Below are 23,046 nucleotides of genomic sequence, written 5' to 3'. Positions count from 1 at the left end.
TATTTTGCTCAGTAATATATATATATATATATTGGGTGTGGATGACGCACCTATAGACATCAACATCGATAGAGCGGAGGAAAAAATGCGGCCTTCGGTGGACCACATCAGTTGTCCGTAGGTGTGACATCTGCGCCCAATATTTTTCTCCCTGAAAAAGGGGGAGATTTTGAAATCTGAAGAAGACTGAAACCTAGAGAATGAGCTAAAGTTGACTCCTACGCCTGCAGCCACCCACCACCGCCATCACCAGCCATTACCGACCACTACTCGTCGGTCATCGTCGATCATCATTGTTCGTCGTCCACTCCTTGAGACAAAGCACCGTGCTAAGCAATAACTGACTTCATGGAGTCGTGAACCTGCAAAGCGGCCCATCATCTCGAACATTGATTTGACTCCAAAGATGACGCAACACTACACCCCGAAAACGATGTAACAACGCACCCCAAAGATGGCATAAAACCCATAAAGTTGCACCTCACATACACTCGCGAAGCTCCCAACTCTGGCCATCGTAGCCGACAAATATCATTACATCTTACCATTACGGCTTACGTGGTCCACATCTAATGTAGCTTGCGATTCCGATCCTCGCAGCCTACAAATTTCATTACTTCTCACAATTACAACCTACGTGGTCCACAACTTCTGTCGTCCTCGACTTCGGACCCTACGTCGCATGGACGTCATCACGACTCATCGCCGTGGTTTATACACCCTAAGTGGTCCAAAACTCCTATAATTTTCTACTACGACATCTATGGCCAACCGACACTCCTAAATCAATCATTTTCGGCTCATCTAGCGAACTATTGTCATGGTTATCAACTACGACTTCTACAAATAAGCTAGCACTACGGTCACAATTTACAACACTAACGACATACTACTACCTTCGTGGCAATCGATTGTGGCTCTACAGTCTGTTGTCGCCAAAAACTACAGTCAAATTACACTCATACAACTTTATAATTCCGTCTTTCAAATTCAAGAGAATGGTGAACCTAAGTATAGATCAATCATAGTAGATTATTCTAACTCCGATAGACTCCGTAGTTTTTCCCCTTTTAAGGGTTTTTCACGTAAAAATTTGAAATATCTCCTCATACTTCTCTTTAATTACCAGAGTGTACTAGTTTTTCATGCAATATTAAGATGATGAAAAATCATTATTCTACCGCCGTAAATCCTCTCGCACTCATTAGACATCACATAAGCTTGTCATCCCTATCAAATAAATTGCATTTTTTTTCAATTCAAGCCACCCTTGTATAGATTTAAATAACTCATTAATTCAAATCTTTTACTTATAGTCATCTGATTGAAAATAAAATTCATTAAAAAAAAAAAAAAAAAAAAAAAAAAAAAAAAAAAACTACATTAGGACTTGGAAATTCATAACATTTTGATCAACTCTCTCGTTTACAGACTCAACCAGCTCAATTATAATCAAATTTATGCAAAAAAAAAAGAAAAAAAAAAAAAAGAAAGAATTTTGATCGAACCGGTCAAATGACTTTTTTATTGATTTAACAAGTGGGACCGACCGATTAGGTTTGATTTTTAAGACCATGATTCATATTAATAAGAATATAGCTAATACTTTAAAACAATAAATAATAAAATTTTTAATCAAAAGTCTCTCCAATAACATACGAACACGTTTACAAATACCTCACTGTATCCAATAAAATATAGCGTAATTATAATTTCATTAACTTCGATTATTTTATAAGTATCATGAATTTATTTAGTCTCTTAGGCTCCGTTTGGGAGGAATTTTTTGGCGCTATTGTTGATATGTAAATACACAGGAATTGAGTGCTATGATGCAAATCTCTCCAATTGTAAACTTTGGCTTTCGGCTTCGCGGAAGCTGAGCGAAAGCGGGAAGCGGTATTAACCCCGCTGCTCCGCTTTTGCAAGAGATTTTTACCTTTTATCATTTTCTCACCTCTGTCCTAAGATCTTCCCCGCTGCTTCCCTCGCGTCCTCTTCTCCTCCTTCTTTCGCCGTCCCTGACAGAGCACAATTGAGCTAAAAAAATCATAAATATAAAAGATAGTTGACTTGGAAAACTAAAGGAAACAAGGGCATTTACATACATACCACTTATTTTTATATAATTACATATTCAATAACTAAACTTTATTTTCTACAGTTACACCCCAAATCTTTAATATCGCATTAAAATATTATTATTTTAATTTTATATAACAAAAATGGAATATACCTTTTTATGTATAGGGTAAGGCGGCATTCAATTAATTAAAGTTAAATTTTAGGTGTTGATATGTAAATACACAGGAATTGAGTGCTATGTATGCAAATCTCTCCAATTGTAAGTCAAATTATTTCACGAATTTAATTTCATGAATTTCACGTGAAAAGTCATTGTTATCTACCATCACTTGTCCAGAGATTAACAATAAAACAAAATAAAATTAATTTTAACAAAGGCGGCACAAATCCATTAAGCATGGAAGTGATTTCAATTGATGTGTTATAAGAATATTCTCTAAATATTTTTCAGGTTATTCATGTGCTAATAGTGTGTTACTGAGGTGATTCAACCAAATTATAAAATAAAAACTTTTACTAATGTATTATTAATATGTTATGGAAGTGATTTCAAGTTAGTATTGTTGTTTAAAGAATAATAACATCTTAAAATCACCTCACTCACTGTTTTTAAAAATATTATTGGTGTGTTATAGATGAGTTATTAAGTTATTATTTTCTTTATTATTCATGTGTTATTGATATTATTGTTTAAAGAACGGTAAAATCTGAAAATCACCTTAATAACACACCAATAACACATGAATAACACGAAAAATATTCAGAATAACGTGAGAAAATATTTCTATAATATGGTCGGGTCGAGTCGAGCGTTTTCGTTTTTTTTTTCATCAGGTGGGCCCTGACATTCCACTTGTCTGCTCGATATTAGACTCTGCAAACAACTCTGCATCTCACTCCTTCCTTCTGTTGCTTCCTCCTTCATTCCCCAATTTTCCAAAACCGAGCTCTGTCCTTTACTTTTCCGTCAATTTTTTTAAGGTAAATACAATGTTAGTTATATTAATATTATTTATATATACATATTTTTACTTTACATACTGGTATAATATATATTTTTACATTACATAGTAGTATAATATATATTTTCTTAAAATTATTTATGATATGTTGAAATGCTGGCCATACTTTTTCTAAAATTTTATTCTCCACCTTATTATTATTTTTGTACATTATGTTGTTATAATGCATGTTTTCTTTAAAATTATTCACAAAATATTGAAATGCTGCCTGTTTTTTTTTTTTTTTGAAATTTTTTGGTCAACATAATTAATTTTTTGTTCAATGTTGTTATAATGCGTATTATTCTTTTAAATTATGTACGATATGCTGAAATTCTGCCACTTTTTTCCAATGAATTTTTGCTCTGCGTCGTCATGATAATATTTTGTATTGCTCCTTATTTCGATTAGTGAAAGAAATACACAGTGCAATTCTAGACACACTGTATAAAATTTAAATTAAAAAAAATATATATGCTCCCATAATATCTTCTTGTCATTTGGTCCCAGTATATATGAGTGTAGATTTTGCTAGCCCGTGTTTAGTATGGATGAGATATTCCTTCTAGAAAAATATAGAGAAACTACTGACTATAGTAGGAATTGATGGAAATGCTCGACTCTTTTCACTTGCATTCAATATTATTGAGTTTGAGAATACTAAGTTGTGGCAATGGTTTCTTTAACCACTGTATATTGTGCTGTAAGTTGTCCAAACCCATCAAGATTTGTGTATTATATCGGACATACACGCTAGTTTTGCAAGATATTTATCCCTCATTTGGCCTCTAACTGTGAATTGCATGTCTACCTGATTAACCACTAACTGTTTGTTAGATTCGGACATGCACGCTAGTTTTGCAAGATATTTATCCCTCATCTGGCCTCTAACTGTGAATTGCATGTCTACCTGATTAACCACTAACTGTTTGTTAGATTTTACCAAGAAGTGCCTTGCACCCATCTTGTAAGTGAAACGTAACCTCACAATTAGAGCTTTGTACTCAGGTTGATTGTTTGTGACTTCAAATCTCACTTTTATCGAGTGGTACAAATGATTTTCGGTCAGATTTGTTAGAGCGAGACCAAACCCTTCCCTGGTTTGACTAGAAGCTCCATCCATATGCTAGATCAAGGTATGCCTGTCGATAGTCACTTCTTTGTCGAGTTTGCTCAACTCGGAATAGTAGGCTAGGAGTTGACTATAGCTTAAGCTTTGATGGCAATTTGGGACACGTTGGAGAGACTGAACTTGCTAAATTCGATAGCCAGTTTGAGAAGCTGATGGGAGTGTATCAGTATGGTGTGAACTGATTTGAGTAGATCAACTGGATTGGTGATGATCCCGGTAGGATACGTTTGGAAGTGCGGGCGGAGCTTGTCGACATACATAATGAGAGAAAATGTAAAATTTTCATAATTGGATATCCGAGCCTGGCTTCTCGGACAACTCGACCTATGTAGTAGACTGAGAATTGCTTCCCTTGTTCCTTTCAGACTCAAACCGACCGATGGCTTAGGTTTGACTCCTAAGTACATAGAGAGTTCTTCATTCAGTTTTGAGCTTTAAAGAAGCGATGACGATACTATAAAATATTTTAATTTTTTGAATGCTTGTTCACATTCATCTGACCAGACAAAATTCATCTGTCGGCTCAATGTTTTGAAGAAAGCAACACACTTATCGCCCAATTTTGAGATGAACCAGCAGAGGCCTATGATCCAATCATTCAACTTCTGAACCTCCTTGGTGTTTTGTGGAGTTTGGGCTTGTTCGTAAAGCCAAGGGAGCCGAATACGAAAAAATTTTTAAGCTCGAAATGTAAACGAGCCGAACACGAACAAAAGTTTGTCGCTCGTGTTCTTTTCTAACTAAATATATTTTCACATTTTATTAAATCAAATCCTATAAATTATAATATATAATAATTTATTACTAACAATATTTCAATATTAATTATATAAAACAGAGTTAAAAAAAATTAAATAAATAAAATATTTTTAAATATATATTGCCTACGAAAAACCCTAACCGGTTCTCATTCCGTCATTCGTCTCTAGAAACTTTTCTCGTTCGTTCAGCGTTCTCTCCCTCTCCCTCTTCTGAGTTGCAACTATACTCCTCTGACGGCCGTGACAGCTTAGGGCTTGCCGTCTATACTCTTCTATCTAATCTCTATTTCTCCTTCTCGACACTGTCGGCTCGATTGATTAGTATTCTTGCTTGTTTGCTCGATAGTCTTGCACGGCTGTTTGTTTGGAGACCTAGGTGTTATCTTTGAGTATCTTTTCAGTAATATTTCATATTTATCTTCAGGTATGCCTCTTGTATTAAACTTTCTTAAATTTCTTTTAGATCTATTTAGATTTTTTAGTGATCTTAGGGCTTGTAGAAGATTTATTTATATTTAGTGGTTTTTTCATTATAATGTTAGATTTATTTAGATTTATTTAGATTTTCATTATATAATTAGGGCTTTTGGATTAAGTGAGGTGAACACATTTAGATTTATGTGTATGTAAATCTGATTTAGTGGTTTCTTCGTTATAGTGTTTAGATTTATATTTAGTACCTACATAATATTCCTTAAAGGGTTTTGATGTGGTATCGAATCATTTGTCTTTATATTTATGCTAATATTTAGTCCCTACTTTTTTTTTTATGCATTATATTCTGCTGCTGTTGTAGGCTTTAGTGATTCAGTATGTTAATCTTGGGTATGCATGAGGAATGAGCTGTCATTCTTCGACTAGAAATTGTTCTAGACATGTGATACATAACAAATGACTGGTATGTGTGTAAATTTGCAAAAAAATAGTATATTTGTGGCCGCAGAATTGAAAGGAAAATATGTTGGGAAAATCTACATTTGGTTAAATATGGTTTCAAAGTTGTCATTAGATATGCAACGTATTCTTATACTTTACATGCTTAACACTTGAACTTAGATATTTGTTTATACATGCATAGATCATTCGGCTCTCATGTATTCTTATATCTAAAACATGAGCTTCAGTTTTCCCATATATACTACCTTTACTTATTTCTCAAAGGCAAAAATGTGTCTTTGCAAATATTGATTCTGAAAATCAAAAGGTTACAAATGTAAATATCAAACTGTACGTGTTATATATGTAGCTGTCTAAGAATTGTTCAAAATTACAATTTTTTTGGTTTGGGGAAGATTTGAAAGCGCTTGTGATTTACTGTTATGACTCTTGCTGTGCATAAGTTTAGAAATGACTACTTGATGCTCGACTATTGTGTTGAGATGTGGCATAAGTTGAGAAATGACTACTTGATGTGGCATAAGTTTGTCATATTGTGGTGAATCATTATGTGACATAAGTTTTCCAACTGTTATGGAAGATGAATACTTGAGTTTATAATCAAGTTATGTAGATCAGCCTTGAGTTCAAGTTCTGTAAATACTCAAGTTCTGTAAATACTTGAATGCTAAATTCTTGCTTCTCGGCACTGTTGGCTTCTGTTAAAATTATGGCTTTTGTAATTAGTGAGGTCAACATATTTAGATTTATGTGTATACATTACTTCTCCTTCTCGGAATTGTTACTCTCTTTATCTTATGCATTATATTCTGCTGAATATAAAATTATGCGGTATAACTTTAGAAACTTTGGAAAGTTACTGTTGAGGAAAGTTACTACTGAGGAATATAAATTTATGCCTAATAATGAGGATGTTGATGCCAGAGGAATGTTTCAATGTTGTTTAACTTCGGAAATGTTTATTTATTAAGTTACTGTAACTTTGGAATGTTTCATTCAAGTTACTGCTGTTTATTTGGAATGTTTATTAAGTTACTGTAACTTTGGAATTTTTATCAAATTACGGCTGTAACTTTAAAGAAGGCAGTTGTGAGTCTTGTGACCAGTTTACTGCTGTAAAATTATGAAAAGATTTTGGTGCCCCATTACTGCTGTAATTATAAAAGTCTTTAGAGAAGGCAGTTGTTACCAGTTTTTATCTGATGGGCATGAAAAGATTTGTAAGTGCATTTGATCCTTAGTCTATAATTAAATGACTCATTATTTTGACTAATCAGTTTTTATTCATCTCTTCTAATGCATTGGTCTTTTGGAGTCATTATTCTATAATTACAGGACTCATTATTTGGAGCAATCATTGATCCCTTGGATTTTATGTGAATCAGCAAATATTTTTTTTCATTGATCACGTGGAGCAATCTTGATGTCTTTTAGAACGTGAAGCTTGAAGAACAGCTTACCAGAAAACAAGAAGCAGCAAAAGGTGTGTACCACCATGAGCTCTTCAAAGAAAATTGCCAATCTGCAATCAAGATGGATCCCAATTTTCCCAATTTGAAGAGACTGCCGACTGGAGGAAATTGTGAAGAAACGTGATAATGTTTTTGTAAATTTGTAAAATTAGTACATAAGTTTTTATTTTGTAAAATTTTGTAAAAAAGGAATTAATATTCTTTGTGTAAAGTTTTGTAAATTTGTATTGAAGTTTTTGTAAAAATTTGTATTTTGTAAATTTTCATCTTTTTGTTTAATTTGTAAATTGTAAAATTTGTAATGAAGTTTGTATTTTGTAATATTGGGTAAAAAAATATTAATATTTTTTTTGTAAAATTTGGTTTGCAAATTTTTTTCTAGAAATTTATTCTTTAAATATGTTTTGAATTAAGTTGTTAGTACAAACAGTTTTTTTTTTAAATTATTATTACTTTTTTTCTTAAAATAAATTATTATAATAATTTTATATTATAACGAGTCAATTTCGAGCCGAACACGAACACGAATATCATTTTAAGCCGAACACGAACACACTGTTCACGGGCCATTTCGAACACGAGCTAATTTCGAACGAGCCGAGCATGAGCTAGGCTCGACTCGTTTACAGCCCTAGAGGCTTATGATCCAATCATTCAACTTCTGAACCTCTTTGGTGTTTTGTGAAGAACATGTTGATTAGTGCCTAAATCTTATCTAGGTTAGTCTCGGGGTTTGGACAACTTAAGAATTTTCCCAAAATTAGGTATATTAGTTATGTGATATATATGTTGTAAATTTAAAAAAACCATAACATAATAACAAAACAAAGAAAGTAAAATAAAATATGAATTTATTACAACTCTTCATTTGTGAGATCTTAAAGTGGGGCCATTATATTGCCAAGCACTATCCAATTCTTATGTATTTACATATATAACAGTCAAATCTTTCGTATCATATAAAAAATATCATTATTTTAATTAAAAAATAATAAATATAGATTTTTCTTACATATATGTAATTTAAAAGAAATAATTGATGCAAGATGGTAGAGATGTAAATACATAAGAATTGAGTGTTCATTTCTTATTATTTACATTCCCAACACCAAAATTTCAAAATTTACACTTTACTTATCCTTGAAAACTATTTCACTTTTATAAGTTAAGTGAAGGTATATGATGCAATAAAGAAAGATCCGGATGGTAAATGCAAAATCCAGGCATTATATATGCAAACATATAAGACTTTGGCGGTGTTAAGTTGCAACTTAGATTTATATTTGATAGTTTTTATAAAATCCGATAAATAAAAATTTATCAAATCCACACTGCGAAGACAAACAAATTGCAGTAAGAGTCCTCCTAATGTAAAATTTTATCAGGACTTCAATCATAATTTACCACATATATGATAGAATCTCTTCATGCATTAAACTATTTAGCTTTTATATTCAATAAGGCCTACTGTACATATAGCACATTTTAATTGGAGTTCTTAGCCACATGTGTAATTTACTCTTGCAGTCAAACGGCTGAAAGAAACATAAGCTGAATAGGGGACAGAACTAGCAGCTGCACCACATTGCTACCTGATGGAGGCGGAGAAACGCACCCGCATTCTGCTCCTGCACAATGCTTTCATCGTGACCATGGACTCTGACTCAAGAGTCTTCCGGAACGGCGCCCTCCTAATAGCCGGCGATAGGATCGAAGCGGTGGGACGCTCGCCGGATATTATTCGAGATTTCTCCCATCGTGCCGATGAGATACTTGATCTCGATGGACGCTTCTTGCTCCCTGGTATGTATTCTCCCCTAACCCGAGCTTTCTTTTGCTTGGAGCGGTGCTCATATCTGTTTATAATTGTGGGCTAGGGTTTATCAATACTCACGTCCACACCTCCCAGCAGCTCGCGAGAGGGATTGCGGATGATGTAGATCTGATGACGTGGTTGCACGAACGAATATGGCCTTACGAGTCCAACATGACAGAGGAGGATTCCTACATATCGACGCTGCTCTGCGGAATCGAACTCATTCGAACAGGGGTCGGCGTCTTCATCTGCGAAGAGTAGTTCCTTATTATTTTCTTCATCATTGATGACAGCAATTCTTTTTGCATAACTTTGCTTGCTCCTTTTTTTTTTGTCATTTATAGCTTTTAGTAATGACAATAGCAAATGTTGTGATGACAGTATTTATATTAGTGCTTCACCTAACGACGCAAGGTTGGCAAACATACAGCAGCGGGGTAGGATTTAGTTAATCTTAGGAATTTGGATTTACAAAAGCTTTTTTTTAGAGAAAAAAAAGGGCTACACTTAGCTTTATTCAATGAAAAACAAGTACAAGGAAAACTATCGAACAAAATACAAATAATACTTCTCTACTAATATCCACAAAAAGAAAAGACGATTCTAACATAATAAAAAATTCTCTATTCAAAATGTCCCTCCTGACAATCCACATTCACAAAGAAGTCTATGTTGAGAAACACCACATGCAAAATAATCCTTCATCACTCAAATCAAGGGATTAAGAATCGAATCACAGTTATATAACCGTCGGCATAGTCACGTTGTTGCACAATGAATTATTTCGTGCACTCGGGAAGAAGAAGCTGAAGGATCACGCCAATCGACATAGCTATGCCTAGTTGCGACATAATCACACCACCCGACATAGCTATGCCGGTTTTAGGCGTGGCTATGCTAAGTAGCATGCACAATTGTGCCCTTTGGAGTGCTACTCTTTCGGGTGCTGCATTGCTACAGGCTTCACACTCCAACATTACCTTACTTGAAAATTGATAGCACTTGACGCATGTCCACTAGATATGCATCTCCATATGTACCATCTTCATAGTCTCATATTGTAGTGTGGCTCACCCTAGGGCTCAACCTTCCTGGACTCACATTGAAGTCAAACATAGTTCCAGTTTCTCGTTAGTAACTACCTTTATCAATATATCTGTGGGATTTTGAGTTGTGTATCTTCTCTAAAAGCAACTGCTCATTTTTTAGGAGAGAGCGAATAAATTGATACCTCAGTTGAATGTGCTTTGTCCTGGCATGAAAAACATCATTCTTAGCAAAATGAATAACACTCATATTGTCACGATGAAGCTTTTCAATCTCTTGCTCCTTGCCCGGTTCGGTTATAAAGCTTTGTAGCTAAATCATCACTTTGCTAACCTCAATGATAACATTGTATTCAAGTTTTATAGTTGAAAGTGCAATAATTTTTTGCAATTCAGAAACCTAACTCACCAGTGTGTTCCCAAAATGAAGATATATCTTATCATACTCCTACCACTCAAATCACTAAAATCTCATTCTGGATCTAAACATACGAATGATTGTAGATTGATCCCTGCACTTCCATAACAAAGCGCCCTGTTGATAAATAGCTGAGAATCCACTTCATTATATCCAATTGATGCCTGATTGGATTGCCCGTGTATCTGCTAATCACTCCCACTGCGTATGCAATATATGGACTTATACAAATCACAACAAACATCAGATTTTCAACTGTTGAAATATACAGAGTTATCCTTATCTCTGCTTGCTTTGCCTCAAAATTAGCCAATAATTTCTTAGATAGATTAAAGTGACTACCTAAGGTGGTGGAAACTGTCTTTGCTTCACCCAAGTTGAAACTTTTTTTGAGATAATTTCAATGTACCTGCACTATTATCTGTGTTGATTCTCATCACATGGATTTTTCTGGTTGAACCAAAATACTTCATTGCAAACTTACTTGATAATTGCTTCTTTATGCTCCTTTTTTTTTATATCCACCATTGCAATCAACATGTCATCTTATACAAAAGAAGCAATAAATAATAGTTATCAAATTTTTTGATAAATCAATAACAGTCTGTCCAACACTTCATGTACTCACTGTTTGACATGAACCTGTCAAAAAATCTATACCACTGTCTTGGGGCCTGTTACAAGCCATAGAGAAATTTCCTTAATTCGCAAACCAAATCTTCTTTCTAGAACCTCATAGACCCATGTCAAACAATCTATACCACTGTCTTGGGGCATGTTACAAGCCATAGAGAAATTTCCTTAATTCGCAAACCAAATCTTCTTTCTAGAACCTCATAGACTCACAGCTGCACCATGTATAATTGATTCTCTAGATATCCATGTAAGAAAGTTGTTTTTATATCTATCGGCTCGAGATTTAGATCTTCCTCTGCCACTAAACTCAACCAACTCTGACGGTTGTCATTTCATCACAGAAGAAAAATCTTAGTGTAGTCCACTTCTTCCTTCTGTTGGAACTCTTTCATAACAAGTCTTGCCTTGTAGAATCTGCTACCATCTGACTCCTTTTTTAGCTGGTAGACCTATTTGTTGTGTAGTGCTCTTTTGCCATTTGGTAAAACTGCCAAAATTCAGGTCTGGTTTGACTTCAAGAATTACATTTTATCATCCATGACAAACTCCCACTCATTTGATTCTTCAACTTGAGTGGTATCCTTATGACACTTTGGTTCTCCATCATCCGTTGGCAGCTGATAGTACAAAGAAGGAGAATACCTCTAGATCGGTCGAATTGCTCTGTTGGACCTCCTAACTTCAGTAGCTGGTGATTGAGGAACTTTCGGTGCTTGATCTGATTGAGCACTTCCTCTTTCTCCTCACTTCTAATTGTCAGTATCTTCTATCTCAACATACTCAAACTCTTCTGAAGTAACCAACGGGCAATCCTAAGTTTTGATCTTATCATTGTACATCTCCATCTCATTGAAAGTAATAACTATGCCCCTAATGAATTCTAGATTTTGATAATCCCATAATTTGTGCCCAAATTCACCGAGTCATACTCAATGAAAATACGCTTGACAGATTTGAGTTAAGTTTACTCATCGACCCTACATCAACATGTACATATGCAAAACACATAAATACCTTCAAATGAGATATATTTACTTCTTTTTCACTTTAAACTTCTTCAGACAAGCCTTCTTTCAAAAGTACCGACGAGTCACGGTTGATTAGATACGTTGCAATGTTCATTGCTCTGCTCAAAACTGTCTTGACAAACCTGCCTGCAACCTCTTACTTTCGACACATTATGTGATGGTTCTGTTCATGCACTTAACTCCTCCATTATGCTGTAGAGTTCTCGGAACAGTGACTCATGCTTGATCCCATTTGAAGCACAGTAATTTCTAAACATCTGATCACGATACTTGTCTCCTTTATCTGATCTGAGACACTTCAGCTTCAAGTCTGTTTCATTTTCTACAATGATCTTTTACTTCTTATGCACTTCAAATACGCCAAAATTTTATTTTAAGAAGTAAAACCATTTCTTTCTGGTGTGATCATCAATACATGTCATAAAATATTGAGAATCTCTAATGAATTGAATTGAAGTGGGACCTCATACATCGGTATGCACTAACTCTAGTTTCTTTAACTTTAACATCGACCCACATTTGGAGAAAGAAACGTTCTTCTGCTTGCAATATCACAATATTTATAAAAATCTAAATTTATAGATTTTAAACCCAGAAGTTTAGTCTTTGAAAGTAGGGACTTCGTACTTTTTTTGCTCATATGACCAAACCTACGATTCCATAGATCAGCATCTACCTTGGTTCCAACAACATCAATGAAACGTGTCATTTCATTGATCATGTCTCTGGTCACCTTCCATGAGTCACCTATGAAAGTAATCACGTATTCTAACTTTCCCAACTGATTTACATATATCAGATTTCTCTTCAGACTTGGAACATGTCTAACTTTATCAAGCTTCAAGCTTGTTCCATTTTGTAACTTGATATTCACATCACTCTTTTTTATGATATTGCGGGTCTTGTTGTCTCCAAAATAATTTTTTTCTAGATCACAGAAAGTGTAATTTTTAAACACATCTTTTTTGATACATGTATGAAAAGAAGAGTCTGAATTTACTATCCAAAATTCAGTACTGACCACAAATAACTCCAGGGAGCGCATTGAATTTCACTAGTAGAGACATTTGTAGAGAAATCCCGTCTTAGCCTCCACCACCACCATTTCTTGGAGTTTTGTAGTCCTTAAAATGCCATTTCTTTACGAAGTTCTAACATTCTTCTCTGTCATTACCTCTTCCTCTTTTGGACTTTAATCTATTATGTTTGTGTTCCTGTCCAGTTTTTTCCCCTGTTTTCAACATTTAATGCAGAACATGAAGATTCACTTTCGCTTCTGCTAACTTCTTCATTCAGTACAAACTTCACGCTATCATTGAAGGTCAACATCATATTTTTAGAAGAGTTGCTCACCGCAGTGACCAAATTATCTCAGTTGTCTTGTAATGAAGACATAATTAATAGCATTCTGTCTTCATCATCAAATTTGATCCCTCAGAACACAACTGATTAGTTACAGTATTGAAATTATTATGTGTTCAACCACTAAACTACCTTTCGCTCTTCATATTGGATGACATCTTTAGAAAAACTTTATTTGATGCAGAAAGGGATTTTATAATTATTTGTCAGTCCCACAATGAGATTCACCGTGATTTTATTATTCACTATATGAATGCAACAGACGAGGAAAGTGACAGACAGATCAAATCTAGAGCCGCTCGATCCAACACTTCTCATTTCTCTATAGGCATCCATTTAGATTTCTTAGTGATTCATTGTAGCGACAAATATAATTTTTTATGATACAACAAATCCTTCACTTGCATCCTTTAGAGTGTAACGTTGGATCGATTAAACTTCTCATTTCTACTCTGCACAACACTTCATAGTCCATTTCTCTCACTTGAATAAAACACCCCTCTTTGATATCACTTGTTGGAATGCAAATATATACTTAGGGTTTCGATCAATTTGAAATCAAAATAACACCGCAAAATAAGATCACACCAATTCGAGAAATCCATAACAAGATTTCAAACATAAATGTACAACAAAACAATCCTAAAAACACGCACCAAAATTTATATGGAAAAACTCGAGATGAGAAAAATCCGTGAAGTCACATCACTAAAAATTTTCACTATAAATCGGAGAAATTTATAGATTACACCACTCAAAATCTTCTTTATAAAATTACTAGAACGTATAGAACATCGCTCCAAACATTTCTCTTAATCTCACAAGAGAAAGTCCTCGCTTCAAAATCACCCTCCCGACAATTCACATTGACAAAGAATTCTCTGTTGAGAAACACCGCACGCGTGATAGTCCTTTGTCGCTTAAATCAATGGATTAAGAACTGAATCACAGAGATATAACCGTCGCCATAGTCATGCCATTACACGAGATAATTATTTCGTGCGCTCGGGAAGGTGTAGCTGAATGATCGATCCAACCAGCCTAGCTACGCCTGGTTGTGGCGTCGACATGCCGCCCGGCATAGCTACGCCAGCTGCACGTGTGGCTACTCCAACCAGCAAACACAGCGGTGATGGAATGCTACTCCTTCTGGTGCTACAGTGCTGCACGCTACATACTCCAACAGATATCATATGGCCTTTGGTCATTTAATCTACTGTCAAAGCAGTTTTTGTAGGCACGTAGCTAGGTGATCTACTTTTTCTCTCCGTAACTTCGAATTAACTATCAGAGTACCTTTCTACGGGAAACCTTCTTTGGTGGATGGTCTCTAATCTATTTGATTCGGTGCGGGCAAGGAATTGTTTTGTTTTTGACATCCCAAAAGCAAAACTCAACCCTTAGATGGCGATTTGTACTGAGCGACGGCCATATTTAGATGATTTTTAGTTTTGCATGGACACGTATCATGTATGATATAGAAGTAGTTCTTAGCTCAACTTTAGTTTGCTAATGTAAAGTTTAGGCTGGTTCCTGCTTTTAAGGTGAAAACTGATTAAAATCTTTAGTAGCTTTTTGGAAACATTCTTACTGAAAGTTTTTTAAATGACATAACTCTGATAACTTTTTTTTTTTGGGTTTACTGAACATGCTTTATATGCTATTAAATTATAAATACTTGTATCAGGTTACATGTTTTGCTGAAGCAGGTGGCCAGCATGTCAGCGGGATGGCAAGGGCAGTCAAGTTGCTTGGTTTACGTGCATGCTTGACACAGTCAACAATGGACTCAGGGCAAGGTCTTCCAGCAAAATGGAATGCACTGTCTACTGAACACTGTATTCAGGTCAAACTTAAAATACTGAATTTTCTGTATTGCTTTTAAGCTCTCTTGGTCAGATTCCAATGGCGTTTCAACTTTTCTCTGTTTCAGTGGAAGTATATGTTGGCTGACTGATCTTTATGCCTATGCTTAAACTCATCTGGAATTCCTTCTTTTTTTCTCAAGCCACTAAAAATTTCAATCCAATTTGATTTGCCCTAGCTACCTTACTTCACATGAATGATTTACTACTTTTGTGATAAAAATCTCGTATGAAACCGCGTATGCTGTTGAGGTCACTAAGTAAATCACTGAACTCTCATATACTGAAATTAATATATATTAAATTTGTTACTAAAAATAGCTGCCGGATTAAATTTACAGCAATTTGAGCAGCTTAGACCTTAGCGATGACTTTTTCTCAAACCTCAAAAATAAATGGCAGATTTGATAGTTTTCTTTAATTTTTTTATTTGGTTTGAATACGCGGAAGACTAGAGATTTAAATGCTTGTTGGAAGTGCAACAGGCAAAGAAAGAGAAAAACTAGCTGTATTATAAAGGGAATTATCCATAGAAATAGTAGGTCAAGCTTTACAGAATAGTTGAAATTGTATACGAAGGCAGGAACAGTTGAACTGAGAGGAATTGGTCATGGAATGCATTTTCAATCTGTTAGGCAGAGAGTAGATGATTTACGAGAGGATCCTTTAAGTGACAATTTGTGAGATCTTTAATGAAAATACATCATGGAATAACTTAGTTGAAGGCTCAGTGGCGAAAAATATTGAGCCAGTCAAGGAGATTTGCACGTTAATTTGGAAGGTTGGAAGGAAAGATAAATTAAAATCAGATGGAAGAGATGATATTTTTGGGCATTATATCTAAGTCCTACTAGTTTTGTTAATTATCTCCGAGCATATATGTCAGTCTTGGTGCTATATTTTAGATAATTTATCAGAATTATTTGAAGACTAGCTTAAACTAGTCAATGCAAAGCTGTTCTAGCTGAAGCATGAACATTAGTGCATACATCCAATATGAAAATTTGGTTTTCCGATGGATATTACTTTGACATTTATCAGCACAATTAAATTAAATTTATTTATTTTTATTGGCTTCTTGGTAATCTGTTTATGAGAAAGAATACTAGAAGGGTGGTTTGTATCCTTAAGTGGATTTCAGATTTTATTTCCTCTTTGAATTTTTAGTTTATTATAGATAACCTTGAATGAAATACATTTCCTAATGATGCTCAATTCTGACAATTCTTTATATTGAATTGCAGTCTCAGATTGAACTTTACAAGAAACATCATAATACAGCAGATGGACGCATCAAAATATGGTTTGGACTAAGGCAAATTATGAATGCAACTGATAGGTTACTTAATGAAACAAAGGAGGTCGCACAAGAATTGAATACTGGCATACATATGGTATTTATCTATGTACTAATAATTAAGACATTGTCTTTTAGATGCTTTATTTCTAGCCTTTTTGTTGCTCACCTCAGTCGAATTCCTTTTGTTATTCTTTTTTTTCCTTAAAAAATATTGATTTTGTTTCTACAAATTATTGCTTGATCAACTAACACGGAGAAATGCCTCGAGGTTTATGTTAAATTTTTTATTTTTCTTTGATATCTTATGATTTTCCAGACGTTTTAATAAAAGCATGCTAATTTACTAAACTTAATGTTATTTATCTAAGCTAAATGCAACATAAATTTGTCCACTATGTCTTGGGATATGACTTGATTTGCCTTTATCTTGAAGGATCTGATAAGAAATTCCAAGAACAAATCCCAACTTTATCGGGACTTAGGATTAATTAGAAACTAAACCACACCGTGGAATAACGAGATCGCTTAAGATTCGAGAAAACTAGAATAAAAATATGAATAGAAACACAATCAAAGTAACCAGAAAAACACACGAGAATTTATGTGGAAAAATCTGAGAATGGAAAAAAATTACGTAGCCATACCGCCATAAATTTCATTATGAAATTCAGAGAGTTTATACAAAAGAACTCACACTAAATTTCCTTTTTTATACACAAGAAAACTTAGAGGACACACTCCACAATATTTCTTCATGCAAGAATAATGCCTAATTACCGAAATTCACCTCTTCAACCTTTCTCACATTCACCTGGATATTTGTCGAAGAATGCTAGAGGAAGATACTCCTTGCCCCTCTTTTCGCCGCTTGAATTTGAACATAAAACCGAAAATCTATGAAAAACCTCCCCTTGCACATATGCGCCAAGCTTTCTGGAGATAGAACATAATTTGGGTTCTTAGGCGCCCAAAGGTTGGCGCCTATGCGGCAACACCACTGCTGCGCCCGCATATAGTAGGCGCATAAGCACCCATGGCCGATGCCTATGCACGGCCTCTCTGGGCCCAGGCATTAGTGGGCGCATATATGCCCACCGTGCGCCAACCCCTCTATCAAACCGCGCCCAATGGGCGCTTGAGTGCCCATAGCTGGAGCCTATGCGCCGTCATTTCTGCCTACTTGCATGTGGGTGTTCCAATGAGGCTCCACAGCATAACAATCTCCCACTTAGAGACTGATTGGACCCAACACTAGTCCTCTGTTCCTGCACCACCATCTAAATCGCCTTTATAGACGTACCGTGGTGTGGATCAACCTTGGTCTCAACTTTCATGAAACCCAACTGAAGCTAATCACAACTTCAGTTTCTCAATAATCATCACCCTCATCAACATATCTGCAAGATTATGAGCAATGCGTATCTTCTCCAGTAACAACAACTCATCTTTAAGAAGAGAGAATAAAATAATACTTCAGCTGAATATGTTTCGTCATGACATGAAAAACAACATTCTTAGCAATATGAATCACACTCATACTGCGTTGTAGTGTTTTTCAATCCTCTGCTCATTGCCTAATTCTGTCATGAAACTCTGTAGCCAAATCATCTCTTTGTTAGCCTCAGTAATAGCAAAATATTCGACTTCCGTGGTTGAAAGTGCAACGATCTTCTGCAACCTGGAAACCCAACTTACCACCGTGTTCCCCAATATGAAGACATACCCTGTTGTACTTCTCTCTCGATCCACATATCTTGTTAGACCTGAATCTACAAATCCCTATAGATTGATCTCCACACTTTCATAGCAAAATGCCTTGTTGACTGTTTTCCTCAAATACCTAATAATCCACTTTTCCGCCTCCCAATGATGTCTGCCTGGATTGCCCATGTACCTGCTAACCACTCCCACTACATATGTAATATCTGAGCTCATACAAATTATCGCATACACCAAACTTCCAACTGGTGAAACATACAAAGTTCTCTCCATCTGTGATTGCTCTGCTTCAGAGTTAGACGATATGCCTTGGATAGTTTGAAGCGACTACCTAAGAGAGTGCTGGTTTCACCACTTATGTTGAACCTGTGTAGGATTTTCTCAACATAATCTGCCTGAGACAACTTCAGTGTTTTTGCACTTCTGTCCCTGCTGATTCTTATTCCAAGGATCTTCATGGTTGAACCTAAATCCTTCATCTTGAACTCATTTGATAGTTGTTTCTTCGAGTCCCTGATTTTTTTCATATATGCTTCTGCAATCAACATGTCATCCACATATAAGAGAAACATGATATAACAATTACCGAAGTGTTTGATAAAATAATAGTGATCTGCCTGACATTTCAAATACCCGTTGTTTGACATGAACCTGTCAAACCTTCTGTAGGGGGCTGCTTCAAGCCATAGACTCCTCTCGAATTTGCATGCCAAACATTCTTTGCCTGAAACCTTGTAACCTTGTAGTTGCACCATGTATAGCTCCTCCAGATCTTCATGTAAGAAAACTGTTTTACATTCTTTTGTTGGGGAGAAAATCTCTGTGTAATGCACTCGTTCTCTCTATTGGAAACCTTTCACAACAAGCCTTGCCTTGTAGCGCTTGCTACCATCTGACTTCTCTTTTAGCCTTTAAACCCACTTATTATGTAGTGCTCTTTTGCCATTTGGCAGTACCGTCAAATCTCAAGTCTGTTTTGACTCCAAAGATTGCATTTATTCATCCATAGCAAGCTCTCACTTCCTTGAATCTTCAACTTGAGTGACCTTCACAAATTAGTAAGAAATAGTGTAAAGAAGGAGAATATCTATGTACGGTTCGTATCACTTTGCCAGATCTTCCAACTTTTGTAGCAGGTGACTAAGGAACTTTCAGTGCTCTTTCTGGGTGAGCACTTGTTCCTTCTCCACCTACCTGATCACCAAAGTCTTCTATCTCAAATTCTCCGGATTCTTCAGAAATAGCCGACGGATTGTCTTTTGAGATTGTCTTTATACACCTTCATTTCATTAAAAGTGAATTTTAGCTCTGGATGAATTTCTGATTCTGATAATCCCATAAATTGTAGCCAAATTCATCGGAGCCATATCTAACGAAGATGCACTTGATAGATTCGAGTCAAACTTACTCCTCGACCCTGCATCCACATGCACATTTGCAAACACCCAAATACTGTTAAATGAGACAGACATATTTTTTTGTCACTTTAGGCTTCTTCAAGTAAGCCTTCCTCCACGGGTACTGGACTACAATTGATCAGATAAACTGCCGTGTTAACTGCTTCAACCCAAAAGTGTTTTGACAAGCATACATGCAACTTCATGCTTCTAGCACGCTCCGTGATTGTTCTGTTCATACGCTCAGCCACGCCACTTTGATGTCCTTGGGACAGTGAACTCATGCCTGACTCATTCTATAGCAGATAAATTCCTACATCCACCCTAGTTCCAACTACATCAATGAAATCAATAATTTCATTGATCAGATAAGCAGTGCCTTTAATGTTGCCCCGACTATCACTAATGCCCCTCTGGTCACCTTTCACAAATCACCCGTGAAAGTTGTCACGAGCCCTGATTAGTTAGCTGGCTCACATAGATGATATTTATCTTCAAACTTGGATCACATCTAACTTCAGTAAGTTTTCAGACTATTACATTTGACAACTTGATATCAACACCACCATTTTCTAATATACTGCAAGCCCTGTTATCTCCTAAATAAATTTTTCTAAATCATTATGAGTGTAGTTTTTAAAATCCTCTTTATTATTAAAAGCATGGAAATATGCACTTGAATCTATTATCGATGATTCAATATTGATTAGGAATAGCATCAGGGAGTTATTTTGGATTTCACCAGAGTAACTACTTTTCTGTCCTCCACCAAAAGCTGTCCTTGGAGCTTTGTAGTTATTGTTGAAATGCCCCTTCTTACAACATTTCCAACATTCTCCTTGCTTGACTTGGGCTTTCCTTTCTTGGACTTGGATCTACCTTTGCCTCTGCCTGTATTCTTGTCTAAATTTCTTCCTCTGTTAACAACATTTAACGTAGAAGCTGAAGGTTCACCATTTACTGCTTTTCTGCAAACTTCTTCATTTAACATCAAACTCATGATGTCATCGAAGTTCAACTTCGATGTCTCTGAAGAATTACTCACGTCTATTACTAAGCTATCTCAACTGTCCGACAATGAAAATCGTATTAACAATGCTCCGACCTCAGCATCACAGAACATAACTGACTCTTCACAGTGTTGAAGTTATTGAGATGGTTTGCCACTGAACTGCCTTTCATCATCATCATGTTGAATAATATTTCATCAGAAAAATTTTATTAGAAGTAAAAGATTTTTTCGCACATCTTGGCAAGTGCCACAATGAGGTCCACCTTAGTTTTCTCATTCACAATATTGAACCAACAAATGAGGAAAGTGACAACCTGGTCAAACTTAGTGCCGTTCGATCGAACACTTCCCATTCTTTTATAGGCACAAACTTGAGTTTCCTTGTGATTTCTTGTAGTGGCAAATATAATTTTTTTTGATACAATAAATTCTCCACCTGCATCTTCCAGAAAATGAAGTTCGCCTCATTGCACTTCTCCACTTTGAACCTTGCTTCTTCAGCCATTGCTCCCACTCGAATTGAACCCCGCTCTAATATCAATTTGATAAGAAATTCCAAGAACAATTCCCAACTTTACCGGGGCTTATGATCAATCAGAAACTAAACCACACTGCGGAAAACGGGATCGCCAAGATTCGAGGAACTGGAATAAAAATATAAACAGAAACACAATTAAATCAACTAGAAAAACACACGAGAATTCACGTGAAAAAACCCGAGAACGGGAAAAAACAATTGAGCCACCCTAACAAAACCTTCACTATGAAATTCAAAGAGTTTATACAAAGAACTCATACTAAATTTCCTCTTTACACATAAGGAAACTTAAAGGACACACTCCACAATCTTTCTTCTCCAATCTGACGCAAGAATTACGCCGAATAATCAAAATTCACCTTCTCGACTCTTCTCATCTTAACCGAGATATCTTTCGAAGAACTCCAGAGGAAGATACTCCAAGCTTCTCTTTTTGCCGCTTGAATTCAGACATAAAACTGAAAATTTGCGAAAAACTGCCCTTGGCGCATATGCGTTAGGACTCGGCACTTATGCGCCAAGCTTTCTGGAGATGCGCTAATTTGGGCACTTAGGCCCGAAGGTTGGCGCCTATACGCCAACACCATTGTTGTGCCCTCATATAGTGGGCGCATAAGAACCATAGGCGCCGATCTCTCTGCACCTATACTCAAGTGGACGCATATGCGCCAGCCCCTCTATCAAATCACACCCAATGGGCTTTAGAGCGCACATAGCCTGTGCCCGTGCCTATGCGCCAGTATTTTTGCCTACTTGCACGTGGGTGTCCAATCAGGCTCCACAACATAACATGATCCATCATTTTAATACCTAACAATGGTTTGGCTTTTGTGCTCCTTGTTGATATTGTCCTTGGCTGTTCATACTCCTTGGTATGGTTTTCTCCGAAGAAGTTTTCTTTTGCGTCCCTTTACTTTTGAAGTTGGCTATGCAATTTCTTGGCTTGAATGTCATACTCATCAAGAGTGCATGGTGGCAACTTGAAGGAGACTAAATGATAGAAATGATACAATGTGGAGTTAAGACTGAAAAAAATAGATAAATACAAGTTGGGATAGGCGGATACGTGCTTTGGAAGTTTCAATCTTTGCTACAAACATATATAACTTAATTTATTACCATGAAGCCCACTCAGACAATTGGAACCCACTCTCTGACTCTTAGTTTCTAGGACTTGGACATCGGGTGTTTAGCCTTGTAATTTAGTCTCAAAGAAACAAAAGACAATGGATTTAAAACTTGAGTGGTGCTTGATGCATGCTGGATTAAAGTGTAGTTATATGCCTATGCTCAACATGTGATCGTATGTAAGCAAAAATGTGTCAAAGCAAACACAAAAGAGGAAAAGCACATTGTGCAATGCATATACGAGAAGTAGCAAATATTGGCACCTAGTGGCGTGTGTGGGCAGATGCACGAGCCAAAATGTCTTGTATAGATGTGTGCAAGAATGCGACTTTAAAGACTAAGGATTGATGCCAAAGTTTTAGATCGTGTGTTTAGTGCTGGCAAAGTGTTTTGACAATGGTCTTAGTAGGGTTGTTTGGCTCTGGAAAGAGAG

The 23,046-nt window shown here is 35.9% G+C and overlaps 1 protein-coding gene across 1 annotated transcript in view; it reads left to right on the top strand.

Annotated features, from left to right (window-relative positions):
• The first annotated feature begins 8,859 nt into the window (after positions 1-8,859).
• LOC110021947 (5-methylthioadenosine/S-adenosylhomocysteine deaminase-like) overlaps positions 8,860-23,046 on the top strand; it is a 45,140-nt gene continuing 30,953 nt past the window's right edge. Inside the window, 4 exon segments of the mRNA XM_020720681.1 lie at positions 8,860-9,151; positions 9,226-9,398; positions 15,342-15,500; positions 16,764-16,913. Coding sequence (XP_020576340.1) covers positions 8,944-9,151; positions 9,226-9,398; positions 15,342-15,500; positions 16,764-16,913 — 690 coding nt within the window. The 5' untranslated portion in view covers positions 8,860-8,943.

This window comes from Phalaenopsis equestris, unplaced genomic scaffold, assembly GCF_001263595.1.
Source record: "Phalaenopsis equestris unplaced genomic scaffold, ASM126359v1 Scaffold000002, whole genome shotgun sequence".
Classification (NCBI taxonomy): domain Eukaryota; kingdom Viridiplantae; phylum Streptophyta; class Magnoliopsida; order Asparagales; family Orchidaceae; genus Phalaenopsis; species Phalaenopsis equestris.
The sequence above is the reverse complement of the archived record's forward strand: the minus strand, read 5'-3'. Positions and strand labels throughout refer to the sequence as shown.